Source organism: Trichosurus vulpecula, chromosome 4 (assembly GCF_011100635.1).
Source record: "Trichosurus vulpecula isolate mTriVul1 chromosome 4, mTriVul1.pri, whole genome shotgun sequence".
Classification (NCBI taxonomy): Eukaryota; Metazoa; Chordata; class Mammalia; order Diprotodontia; family Phalangeridae; genus Trichosurus; species Trichosurus vulpecula.
The window spans coordinates 163,529,231-163,542,863 of NC_050576.1; the positions used below are offsets into that span (position 1 = coordinate 163,529,231).

General features: G+C 44.2%; 1 protein-coding gene across 1 annotated transcript in view; it reads left to right on the forward strand.

Annotated features, from left to right (window-relative positions):
- The first annotated feature begins 2,273 nt into the window (after positions 1-2,273).
- NUP210L (nucleoporin 210 like) overlaps positions 2,274-13,633 on the forward strand; it is a 117,186-nt gene continuing 105,826 nt past the window's right edge. Inside the window, exons 1-2 of the mRNA XM_036757428.1 lie at positions 2,274-2,506; positions 4,301-4,437. Of these exons, the coding sequence (XP_036613323.1) occupies positions 2,274-2,506; positions 4,301-4,437 (370 nt within the window). The remainder of the gene's footprint in view (positions 2,507-4,300; positions 4,438-13,633) is intronic.

Genomic DNA, 13,633 nt, shown 5'->3' on the forward strand with positions numbered 1-13,633 from the left:
GATCTTCGACAATCGTGTGAGGTAGGTACAGCCAGGATCCTTCTCCTTTTTCAGACAAGGGGACAGGAAGAAGGAAGGGAAGATCTCATCTAACTGGCCGTGGGCAAATACTGTAGATGACTGTTAACCTCTCTGGGGCCTGAAGCCAGCCAGTTTTTGTCTTGCAAGTTTTGATTTTTGCTCTGACTTTGGAGAAGCTTCAAATTCTATGACTCGCTGTTAGGCCATTTTTTTGTCTTTTAGAAAAAGCAGTAGCCTATACTCTGCCCTGGATTTCAGCCAGTTTGTGGAGAAGGTAGATCTCAAACCCACCTTTAAGAAGCTCACCTGTTGCTGGCACTTTCGTTTTCTGGCCCTAGAAGTTAGAAAGGAATTCTGAGCAACATTCAAAATCTCTGTGCCAGCCACCACCCTAGATATGGCTAGTGATTGGAGTCCACCCAGAATAGGCCAGTATGTGTCAAAACAGGACTTTAACCCAAGTCTAACTTGGTTTTTTTGAGGCTACCTCTGGATACTGCATACATCAAGGTGCTAGAGATATGAAGACAACAATGAAATAATCTGTTTTCAAAGAATTTAGGTTTTACTGGATTGGGAAAATGACATAAAGGGTAATTTGAGGGCAGGGAGGGAGGTGATAACAGTTGGAGAGTTCAGGAAATGTAGATGGTATTTAAGCTGAGTTTTGATGGAGCCCAGAGTCTTAAAAGATGAAGGAATACATTCCAAGCATGGAGGAAGGACCTGTGCAAAGGGTAGTATCTCAGGACAGTTGTTAAGTGCCTACTATGTGCTAGGCACTATGTAAAGCCCCTTACAAATAGTTCATTTGATCCATTTGAAGAGTGTTGAAAGGATGGACCATAAGCTTGTGTAGCTAAGATCCAGAGGTATCTTTGGCAAAAGATGCAGGAGCTGTCGAGAAAGGTGGGATAACTAAAAAGTGCAGTCATGAACATCAGAATTTTTTGTGTGACCCAGGTGAGTATATTAGAAAGAAAGAATAGGGGTGATCGGAATCAAATGTAGAGAACTGAAGAAAGAAGGATTTGGAAGAGGCCATCAAATGTGGCAATTTGCAGGGGAAGTTTGGTGGTGGGGGGGGGTTGTCATTTGAGGGATGATGGAAGAAGCAAGGAATGTGGACCGCTCTTTTTTTTCCCCCTCCTTTGGCTGTGAAAGGGAAGAAAGACATGGGACTATAAAAGGATGATAAAAACTAAATGAAATAAATTTTTGGCTTTTGGGAATTTTTTTTTGAAAGGTGAGGGAGACCTATGAGTGCTGTGCCTAACGTGGTATCTGTCACAGTACTTAATACATGCTTGCGAACTGAAGAGAGCAGGCGTTCTTGAAACTTTCTGTGTGCTGTTAACCCCTTTGGCACAATGTTTTTAATGCATAAAATAAAGTACATAGAATTACGAGGGAAAACAATTATTGTAATAGTTTCTATCTATATCTATCATTCATAGACTCAGGTTAAAAACCTCTGGTCTAGCAAGAGATTGAAGACTAAGGAAGGGATGAAATGAATGATTGTCGAAGCAATTAGACCGAGGAAAGAGGAGTGGGTCAGCATTAAGAGGGATAGGCTTTTGTAAGGAAAAGTGGCAAGCTCATCAGTAAAGGAGAGAATAGTCGGCTTTTAAAAGAGGACCCAGATAAAATTGAGCTGTTTACACTGCCCATTGGTCCTGGTTCTAATCCACCTCCTATGAAGACGTTCAGAAACCGGGGCGGGCAGAAATTTGGAGTCAAAAGCCCTGGGTTCGAATTCTGTGCCCACAGAGTAATCTCAAGCAAGTCACCCCCTCTGGGCTTTAATTTCCTATAAAACTGAGTTGGGACTAGATGACCCTTCCCAAAAAATAGAGGTCTTTTCTAGCGTAGATTGTATCTAATCGCACATCTTAGGCTCCTCTTTCTGCCTCAAGGTAAGTTTCTATCTATCTCCGGAGAAGTGTTGCTATGCCGCGGGGAAGGGGCCTTGTTTTGCTAAATTACAACTACGGCGGGTTAAATGGTTAGAGAATCTTCAAACTGGAGGTGAATTTACAAAGGAAGTTAAACTAACCCAGGAAGGTTATCAAGCCACGGCTCCCTGCTGTTACTTTCAGTGTGAGAGTTGGGGGTGGGGCGAATCTTCAGCGGTTTTCTCCCGACTTACGCCTAGCCCCACCCTCCCGCACGAGGCCCCGCCCCTCGCCCGCCCATTGGCTGTTGTGAGGTGGGGCGTGGCCGGTGGTTGAGCGGGAGCCGGGGGCGCCATGAGGAGGGCTGGGGTCCGATGCGACGGAGGCTTGAGAAGCTTCTTGGGGCCACCCCTGCCCCTGCCTCTGAAGCTGTTGCCACCGCCGCCGTCGCTGCTGCCGCTGCTGCTGCTGAGCCTCCTCGGATCCCGGGCCAACAAGCTCAACGTCCCGAAGGTGCTGCTGCCCTTCGGCCGAGAGCCTGGCCGGGTGCCCTTCCTGCTGGAGGCCCAGCGGGGCTGCTACACCTGGTGAGGGGCCTCAGCCCCCGGGCCGGGCGTCCGCCCCGCCCCAGCCCTTGGGCCCGCGGGGGCGGCTCCCGGGGGCTCGAGGGGTCATCCCGAGTGCGGCGACCCCACAAACGAACGGAACCAGGCTCGAGTAGGACGGGCGCCCTCTGCTTTGGGGAAGGGAGGAGCGCTTCTCTCGAGCAGAAGCCTCCAGCCGCTGCCCCTGCCAATGGCCCACGGGGCAGGGCGGGGCTGGCATGAGTGAGCCCCCTGCCTTTGGAACAGGAGGGCACCTACTGGGGTGTGAGCTACCTCCCCCGCCCCTGCCCCAGTCCTTGGTCCCGTAGAGCAGGAGAGGCCTAGACTAGGGCCACGTGGCTATGGGCCACATGGGCTCCCCTAGCTTTGGGTAGGGTATGACCCGTTTAGAAAATGAGTTTCGTCTACACCCCTACCTCCTACCAAGAGTGAAAGGTCCACAGGGCCACATGGCTATGGGCCGCATGGGCTCCCCTAGAAAATGAGCTTCTTCACAATCACCACCCCCCAGGAGTGTGAAAGACCCATGAGGAAGTGAAGGGGACTGACCTATGGTTGGTTGGGGTGAGCACTTTCAGCCTTTGGGAGGAAAGAGGCCCTTTGTAAAATGTGAGCACCCTTTCCTTCACTTCCTTTTATATGAGAGGACCCTTCCCAGAGTCTGAAGAATTCTACAGTCAGTATAAAAAGGGACATAGCCCTATGGTTTAATGACCCTTGGGATGACAGGATGCAAGGGTACTTGGCTTTTTAGCATATTAAGTGGTTAGGTGACCCCCATTCTGGACTTCAGGTCCCAGCTTCTATGAGGAGACACAGTCTCCCCAAAATGAAGATACAAATGGAGCTCAATTTTATAGGTTTAGCAAAGACTGACATTTACTTCAGAGATTCTTGGCAAACAGACCTTTAAAAAAGAACCTTCTCAAGTCCTCCATTACTAGTATTGTTATACCAGAAGCGAGTGAGACACGCCACAGAGTATAAGTTTTAAGTGGAGAATTTATTTAGCCGGCGGCCACTGGGGTCTCCCAAATCAATGGCAACGTTTGAAGCGAAAGAGTGGTTTATATAGAGAATACAGGATTCAGTGCTTAATTATCTCTTGAATTGTCATTTTGCAGACTCAGCAAGCCTGTGTTACTTCACTTTTTATGACCATGATACCATAAAAGGAACCTCCTGAATAGATTGTAAATACAACATATCAGATAGCTGACAAAGTGTCAACTGAAATTACAACCCAGGATCACTGTGTCCAACTTGCCATAACTCTTGAAGCTAGGAAGGCTCAAGATAAGGCAAAAGTCATATAATTCAAGATAATGTCTAGGGCCGAGGCTTCCATCCTTAATGGCCATGGACAGACCGAGAGATGTTCCAGCTCAGTCTGTTGACATAAGATAGAGACATCTCTGAGCCCACTCAGCCAGAGGAAGATCGTTAGGCATTAGACTTTTCCTGGTAATTAGGTTACATTCCTTAGAAGAGTCTTAGGGGCCCAGGCCCCTTGCCAAATGGTCGGAACTCAGTCTGTTTTTTTTATGCAGACTGGGGTCTGCAGTTAGGGGCTGGGGGCAGGGTTTTTTCAGCAATAGCTGGCTACTCATGTATCACAGTATGTGTCCTTAGAAGATAAGCACTCTTCATTAGGTACTAATACATGGGATTCTTAATGAATTGGAAAAGGACTGGGTATTTGGAGGGGGGGGGGGGCACATAAAAGCAACTCTGTGCTAGTTCATCCTTTCATACCCCAGTTCTTTGTTCTGGCAGGCATTCTAGCCATCATGATGCAGTCACCGTTGAGCCTCTGTATGAAAACAGTACCTTGTGTTCCCAAAGAGCAGTACTTATTGCTGAATCTACCCAACCAATACGCCTCAGCAGTGTTATTCTAGCTCGAGAAATAGGTAGGTTGAGAAGAAACAAGTTCAAGTAGGACTGGGATTTTACCATCCAGGGGCATTCACAGATTGTCAGTCAGTTCTGGTGTTCTAAAGTAAGAAGACTGAGCGAAAGCATTTTTTCATTTTAAGCCAGAGGTGCAGTATTCCTCCCCCCTTCCCCCCTGGAAAGGCAAGTATGGCTCAGAACCAACCTGGTAGTATAGACCTGGAGGAGGATAAGGGAGAGTGAATGAGTCCAGCTCTGGGCCCCAGATCATTTCAATTCTATTGGAATTTCTTTATTTCTCTCTTCTTTCTTATTCTTGCTTTTGTTCTGAGCACCTCCCTACCCATGCTGAGTGCCAGGGTTAGGTAGGGTTAGTGATTGGCAATAAGAAATCCTTGTGTTCGAGTGAGAATTTTGGTGAAATCTGAGGACCTGGCCAAGTAAGGAGACCAAACCAAAAGGAAAAGTTTTGTTCAACATATATTTTTAAGTACTAGTTACAGGGTACTAGTAGGTGCTGAGTGCTAGGGATGATAGCCATGGACAATGTTTTTCTTCAAGGAGTGTGTGTGTGTGTGTGTGTGTGTGTGTGTGGTGGTACTACTATTACAAATAGACAAATGAATATGGTACAAGGAAAATCCAGGAGAAAGTACTAAAACTGAGAATCAGGGAATAATTTATAGAGGAGATGGGGTGTGAGCATCAGCTTTGGAAGAAAGGCCAAGATTTATAAGGCAGAGATTAAGAAGGAACGCATTTCCGGTATGAGGGATGCCTTATGCAGTCAGGAGATAGGGTGTCCTCTTTGACTGGCATGTAGAATGTGTGTGAAGGGGAGTAGTATGAAGTCAGGCTGACCCAGATTATGACAGATTATGTATTTTTTAACGCTGAGGTTCCAGAAATCTTTCTTGGTCCAGTCCATACCATTTTTAGTGATCCTGCCTATAGCTATTGAAATGTCCCATCCTCACAGAACTGGATCTGTTGGTTGAGTTGAAAAAAGTAAGCCATCACAGTCTCGAAGCCAAATTGTAGAGAACTTTAAATGCTAGCCTAAGGCGTTTGTATTCTGTTCCATAGGCAGGGGGTGACCCGGTAACACCTGTGCCTCAGGAAAATTATTTTGGCAGCTGTGTGGAAGATGGATTTGGAGGAGGGAAAGATTGGAAGCAAGGAGGCCAATTAGGAGGCTATTATAGTAATCCAGGAGAGAGGTGATAAGGGCCTGAGCTAAATTGATGGATATGAGTGGAGAGAATAATAATTATTACTATAATTATTGTTAGAACTAGCATTTATATAGTGCTTTAAGGTTCACGAAGTGGCTTTCATGAGTTATTTCATTGAGCCTCACAACGAAACCCTGTCTTCTTATCATTCTCATCCTCATTTTACAGATGAGGAATTAAGGCTGAGACATTAAGTGACTTGCCCAAGATCACATAGCATCTGAGGCAGAATTCAAACCCAGGTCTTCCTCACTCCTTAGTACAGCCCCTCTGTCCAGGAATTCAGTTAACTAGCAATTAATTAAATGTCCGTAATGTGCCAGGCACTCTGTTAAGCACTGAGAATACAAAGAAAGGAAAAAGCAGTCTAATGGGGGAGAGAGAACGTGTGCACAACTGCCCACAAGATTTCATTCTGTCATTTTCCAGTCGTGTCTGACTCTTCATGACTGCCATTTGGGGTTTTCTTGGCGGAGACACTGGAGTGGTTTGCCATGTCCTTCACCAAGAAACTGAGGCAAACGGTTAAGTGACTTGCCCAGGGTCGCACAACTAGTAAGTGTTTGAGGCCAGATTTGAACTGAAGAAGATGTCTTCCTGACTCTAGGCCCTGCTTGAATTCATTGCACTACCTGGTTGTCTCTACAAACACCATAAATTGGAGGTAATCTGAGAGGGAGGGCACTAGGATTAAAGAAGAAGGGGAAAGGCTTTTTGCAGAAGGTGGGACTTTAGCTGAGACATGAAAGAAGACAAAAAAAGAGGAGGCAGAAATGAAGAGGGAGAGTATTCTAGGCAGGGGGGCCATTGGGGGCATCATATTGTGTGATAGGAAGAGCCAGGAGGCCACTGTCACTGGATTAGAACTTGTGGAGGGGAGTAAGGTGTAAGAAATCTGGAAAGGCAGGAAGGGAAGGTTATGGGCAAGTGATGAAGGTCATTGAAGCCAAACAGGATTTAATATTTGATCCTAGAGGTCACGTGGAGGCACTGGAGTTTAATATTAAACAGTAGGGTTATATGGTCAGACCTGTGTTTTAGGAAGATCATAAAGACTTGAGGAATTGAATTGAAATGAGGACAGGGCTGTTAGAAGTATCAGAAGCTGTATAGAAGTATAGAAATCATGGAGGATGAGGACTTCTAAAAAACCCTTGGCATGGGCAGTTAAGTCCTAGTAGCCCCAGGAGAGCAGTTTCCTTGGAGTGATAGCAGTCATTGTGATACCTGAAGCAGTCAGCTATTGCTGCCCCCAGCCCCTGACTACAAACCCCAGTTTGCATAAGAAAAACCAACTGAGTTCCTGCCTCTTCAGCATTCAGCAAGTGTCCTGGGCCCTCAAAGACTTTTCCAAGGAATATGAGCTAATTACCACAAAAAGGCCTGATGCAAAATAGTCTTCCTTTTGGCTAACTGAATGGGTTCAGAGATGTCTCCATCCTGTGACAGACTAAGCTGGAGCATCCCCTGGTCTGTTTATGGCCATAAAGGATGAAAGCCTCGGCCATAGATATTATCTTGAATTATATGACCTCTGCCTTATCCTGAGCTTTTCCTGTGAGAGGTATGGCAAGTTGGAGACAGGGATCCTGGGTTGTAGTTTCGGTAGACACTTTTGTCAGCTATCTGATAAAATGAATCCACAATCTATTGAGGAGGTTCTTTTGATCAGGGTACAGGTGTGCTGAGTCTGTAAAATAATGTCTCAAGAGATAATTAATCACTATATCCTGTATTCTCTCTAAACTATATTGTCACTTCAACATGAGGTCATTTGATTTGGGATTTTTCCCTGAATGACCGCCGGCTATTCAAAACTTATACTCTGTGGCGGGTCTTGCTCTCTGTCGGTATAACAATAAGCCCAACTGCAAAGAGCTGAAAAGTTAGTGAGAGGGTAGCTAGGTGGTGCAGTAGATAGAATGCTGGGCCCAGAGTCAGGAAGACTCCTTTTTCTTAGTTCAAATGTGGCCTCAGACACTTATTGGCTGGGTGACCCTGGGCCACAAGAAGAGCCACATCTTCCTAATAGACAAGAACAAAGGAGGAGAGAATGAGTGTAGGGAGAAAGGGGAAGGGGGTGGTGGTTTTGAGGTGTGTGATGACTGGTGGGGGAACCTCTGATAGGTGACCTCAGTTTTCTCAGTATAGTAAGATGTGAGTACATCTTCTAAGCAGGTAGGGCTTGGGGGCTTGAAGAAATACATCTGGAGTACCCACTGAGGAGAGTGGCATAGAGTTACAAAGAGTTTCAGAATTTGGAAGGATCTTATCTTGTCCAACCTATACCTTAAGAATCCCCCTTTCAGGGGTAGCTAGGTGGCACAGTGAGTAGAGCACCAGCCCTAGAGTCAGGAGGACCTGAGTTCAAATGTGACCTCAGACACTTGACACACTAGCTGTGTGACCTTGGGCAAGTCACTTAACTCAATTGCCCTGCCTTCCCCACCCCCCCAAAAAAGAATCCCCCTTTTAGTGTACCAGCCAAGCCTTTGTTTTAGGACTTCCAGGGAGTAGAAATTTACTACTATGTGAGGAAGCCTATTCTACTTTTAGATTGGTTAGGAAATCGTCTTTCACCAAAGCTAAATTCACCTCTGCAGATTCTACTCATTGCTTTTAGTTCTGTCCTCTGGAGCCAAATTAGAACAGTATATTCCTTCTTTTGGGTGACAGCCCTTCAAATATTTGAAATCTATCCCTTTTCTGAATTTCTCTATTTCTATTGAGAGTAATACCACCCTTCCAGTCACTCAGGTTTACTACTTTGGAGTCATTTCCACCTCACTTTTCCTCAGGCCTACATATCCAGTCAGTTGCCAGGTCTTAAAAATCCATACACTACAAAATCTTTCCCCCTAGTCCTTTTCTCTTCATTCATATGGTTGCTACCCCATTTCAGACCTTCATTACCTCATCATATTTCCTGGACCAGTGGTCTCTAAACTTTTTTGATCATGTACTTCATTGATAAAAAAATTTTGAGCTGGTACCCATGATACGTATACATCTGCCTATTATGTAAGTGATAGACATGTTCTGGAGATGCAACATGGCATAATGGATGAAAAGCTGGCCTCAAAGCCAGGAAGACCTAGGTTCAAGTATTGCCTCTAATGCATACTAGCTGTGTGACCCCCAAGAGAAGGGATTTCTCTGTGCTCTAGGAAATTTTCTGAGACTCTGTGGTTGTAGCGAAAGTGGGACCCGCAGTGGTAGGAGTTTCTTCATCTAGAATTTTCATGCCAGTGAAAGCATAGGTCCTTGCGTGGGTCAAAAGACCACTGGCTCAAGTAAAAAAAACAGAGGTGTCTCAGTTTCCCAAGGCAGAAAAAAAAAAAACAGAAGCTTTATTTGATCAAGTCTCGAGAATTGGGCATCTCTCACTACCAGGGCAGAGATAGCAGTGAAGAGAGGTGAGGGAGAAGGCAAGCAGGGAGATATATACCCATGTACAAACAATTTTAAGAAATCCCACCCCAGAGGCTGGACCCCCGTCCCCATTTGCAGAGACGAGTGGCCTCACAGTCTAACCAGGAATAAGTTTTTACCCAATATAAGCACAGAAACTACAGAATTACCTTATAGGGAAACTTTAATGCTAAGATGGCCATTTGTAAGTAGACTAGGGGAGGGGGAGAGGGAAATATCATCTGGTTTCCCTGAAATCATATGATTTACAGGAAAACGAAACTTAGGCCTGGTGAGGTTCACATCCTAACTAAATTTGTACTATCTCTATTTGAATATTGCCTTGCATGAGTTATTCATAGGGAAGCTTTCACAATCTTGTATTCCATAAATCTAAAGAAGAAGGGGGAGAAAGACATTCCTAAAGGCTAAATAATCAGATTCCCACAGACTCAAATTTATCCCATTTCTCTTTTCTCTAAATATTGATTCTCAAACATTTTAGATATAAATACATATTTACATATTCCCTGTGAAGTCTTCACACTTTATTCTCTCACTACCTCACACATCCTTATCACATGTACTACCTTGGTATGTTTATATACATTGTAGTGTACATATGTACAGAATATGGCAATGGAGAAAGAGCTGGCCCTGGAATCAGAAAGATGTGGGTTCAGGTTCTTTCTCTTGACACGTATTGGTTGTTTTGGCCACATACAAGTCACTTAACCTCTTAGTGCTCTAGAACCAAACTAAAATGTAGTTGAGAAATATTTAACAAAACACAAATACAGTAGAACAGAGATAATGTTAATATGTGGTTTTTTAAGTCAATATGCAACTACAAAGATCCTTACATATGGTGACACCACTGTGCTAGATAACTCTTTAAGAAGTTGTGAAGAGGGTGTCAACCTGTATTGGGAGAGGTAGGTTCCATGTCTGGGAGCTCCCTGAGCTAGAGTGAAGCTATAAGTCATAGTAGTTTAGGAGAACTACTGGTGAACTGGCATTTAGGGTGTTTACAAGGGTGTTTTATGTTATATGTATGTGCGTATGTGGAGAGAGAGAGAGATACATGTAGATATATATTGGGCATAGTAGTTTAAGAGTTTGGTGAACTGGGCATTCATTGTGTTTACAGGGTGTGTGTGTATGTGTGTGTGTGTGTGTGTGTGTGTGTGTGTGTACATACACACAATACTATTGTAAGTGAAATTTAACAAAAGGGTAGATCGAGGCAGTTCCCCATACAAGATAACATTTGTTAAGGGCAATCTGTCTGTCAACAAGTGGGTCCATAGTATATCTCCATTTATGCCAAAGACCCCGAACAAAAGGACAATACCCCTTATGTAGGCTTTGGGGAGTACAGAACAAAAAACAGAACAGGGTAGATGACATCATGGGATCGAGGGCAACATGATTGGTTATAGAGCTGAGGCACAGGGAACATCATGATTGGCTGGAAGTTTGGTAGTGGAGGCTAGTAACAACCCTTCCCTCATGAGAATCCAGGTACAGTATGACAAACCAGACATTCTTGAAGGATAGCTTGTTGGTATACCCATCCCCCAAAGTAAATTAAATTCCTTGAGTCAAGAATAAATCAGTGACTGGAGGAGAGTTGGATTTTTAAACTTAACCCATTACAGACTAGCTGAATCTCTGAACTAAGTTCAGAGACAGAGAACCATGACTTAAGCAGTTAGGGGACAAAAGCAATTACTTGTAAATAGGATTAAAAAGAAAATGATACAGAATCAGTTCAATTTTCTCAGTACTAAATCCCTTGGGAAAGCAGGGGAGGGATCTGGAGGCTGATAAATCATGGGGAAAAAAGGATTTGGGCCAAATGTTGGGAGTGGAATGAATCTCCAAAGGAGGAGAGATTTCTAGGTAAGAGTGGTGGAAGAAGAATTTGAAAGTCAAAGTGGGCTGGGCATAGTGGTGCATACCTACAATTCCTGCTACTAAAGAGGCTATGGCTGGTGCATTGCTTAAGTTCAAGGAGTTCTGAGATTCAGTAGGGCTAAAGTCATTCAGGTGTCCACACTAAATCTGGCACCAATATGGTAAGCCTCTCGGAGCTGGGGCCCACTAGGCTGCCTAAAGAGGAGCAGATTGGCCCACATGAAGATTCCGTGCCAGTCAGCTGTGGGATCTGGCCTGTGAGTAGCCCCTACACTTATAGCCTGAGAGATGGGAAAGAGAGGGAGGCCCAGTCTCCCTAAAAAAGAAAGTTGGAATGGAAAGCAAAGATTATGCCAATTCTTCTTTCTGGCCCAGTACATACAGAGGCATGAGAGAAATGACAGCCAGCAATAGAGAAGGCAGCCAAAGAAGCATGTCTTCTGGAGCAAGGCAGGTTGATGTGAGTGCAAAAAGATGGAAAGTGTGAATGTGATTGAGGATGAAAAGTTTATTAGAGAGAGGTCTGAGGAATCAACTCTGTGTATTCATTCATCCGAAGTTCCAGTCCCACATTCCGCCTGTTGACTCTCTTTGTAGTGATGCTACTGCAAAGGGTGTTCCTAAAGTCTGGACACAGGCAGTTGACGGCAATGTGGAGTTAATTGCGTCGAGTTCACGTGAATCTTGCAAAGCGCATCAACCTTTGCATCACAAATGATGGAAATCATATTGAAGATGTTATTATAGAATATATAGAATATATATTATAGAATAATCCAGTTAAATAAAGTGTGGTTGAAAATTTCATCCATTTCGTTTCTTGAAAATATGCATATGTGCCTGTGTGTCCAGACTTTAGGAACACCCTGTAGTATGTATTGATGTCTCATCTCAAACTCCGTATGATCAAAATTGAACTTCGCTTCTTCTGCAGACCAGCTCATCTTCTTGACTTCCTTATTTTTGTCAGTGCTACTTCTTCCAGTCACCCAGACTTAAAACCTCAACATCATCTTTTGTTGTTTCATATTCGTTATAAGGAGTCCGGTCAGTTGCCGGGTTTTGTCTATTCCATCTCTACGTTGTCTCCTCTGTAAAGACCTTTTTTTTTAAGACCTTTTTTATTCCCTCAGTGCTACCCTAGTTCAGGCCCTTGCTGATTAGAGCCACGGAATCTTAACTTTGGAAGGTACCTCATGAGTTATCTAGACAACCCTCTGTAATAAGTAAGGGAGCCTTTCTGTAACATTCCTCACATGTGGTCATCAAGCCTCAGTTTAAACTAGAAGAAGATAGGCATGTTATAATGGAAAGAACCCCAGGATTTGTAGTCAGAGGAGCTGAGTTTGTGACCAAGTAGTACTGACTACCTCTATAACCTTGGGCAAATCAGTTAACCTCTCTGAGTCTCAGTTTTCTCATCTGTAAAATGGACAGGTCAGGCTGAATGATTTTTGAAGGCCGTCTATTTCTAGATCCTTTGATCCTCTGATGGGAAACAGCCCCATCTATTTGCAAACACCATAATTATCTGCAGGCTCTTTCCAACATTGAGCTGAATCTGCCTCCTTGTAACTTCCATCCTCGGCTCCTGTTCTGTTCCCTGGAGCTATCTAGAAGGAATTGACTCCCTCTTCCAAATCACTACTATCATGTCTGTGTGAGAAAAACCACAGACTCTAAAGGGTGAAGACCTGGGCTTGTGCTAGGGCTGAAATATGAGCACCTCCCCAGGTGGAGGAAAGAGAAGGAACAAAAGCCAGGGCAGCTTTGGGTGGGAGTTAGGTGAGGCACATTAATAGGCTATCCATTTGTTACCCATATTTATTGAGCATCAACTCTGCGCTAAGGCCTTGTTCTAAGCACTTGGAGGAATACCAAGATGTCTAAGAAGATACAGATATTGCCCTTCAAGCCCTCATAATCTTGTGATTGATTGTATGGGGAAGGAGATGAAGTTGTGGCCACATGCTAATGGTGTTTGGTAGATTGGTAAGACTAGAACAGTCCTCAGATGCCATTTCATCCAGCCTTCTTATTTCAGAGATGAGGAAACAGAGGCCAAGGGACATTAAATGACTTGCCCAGGATCGCACCGGGAGACAACTTCAGAGCTGAGTTGTGCACTTGATGCCTTTGATTCCAAAGATAGTGTGTTTTTCACTATGCCATAATGAGGTAGGGTGCCAAGTCTTATGATTTGGGGCAGCTGAGTAGGAGAAAGGGCAGGACTTTACAGAAATGTGTAGGGCATGGGTGCAAGAATAAAACGTAGGAAGCAAAGGTTTGGATGGTTGGAAAATAGTAGTTGGTAGGTAGAAAGGACAGTGAGGGCTGCTTGTATGGTGCTGGACACATAGGAGGCATTCAGTAAATATTTGTATTGTTGAGTGTAGGCTCATAAATAGTATTGAGAACAAAGCATAGGAGAAATAACTGAGGCAGACAAGAAACTATTGTACTCTCTTTGTCTCTTCATCCCTTGTTTCTCTCTCTGCCTCATCATTTCCCTGATTTATTCTTTCCTTCAGTCATCTGACTCTCCTCTTCCTTTTTTTCCTCTTTACTTCCTTTTCTCTTCCTCTCTCCCTAACCTAATATGAAACTGAGATTTTTTTGAAATTTGTTTTTATAAAAAAAAAAAAGA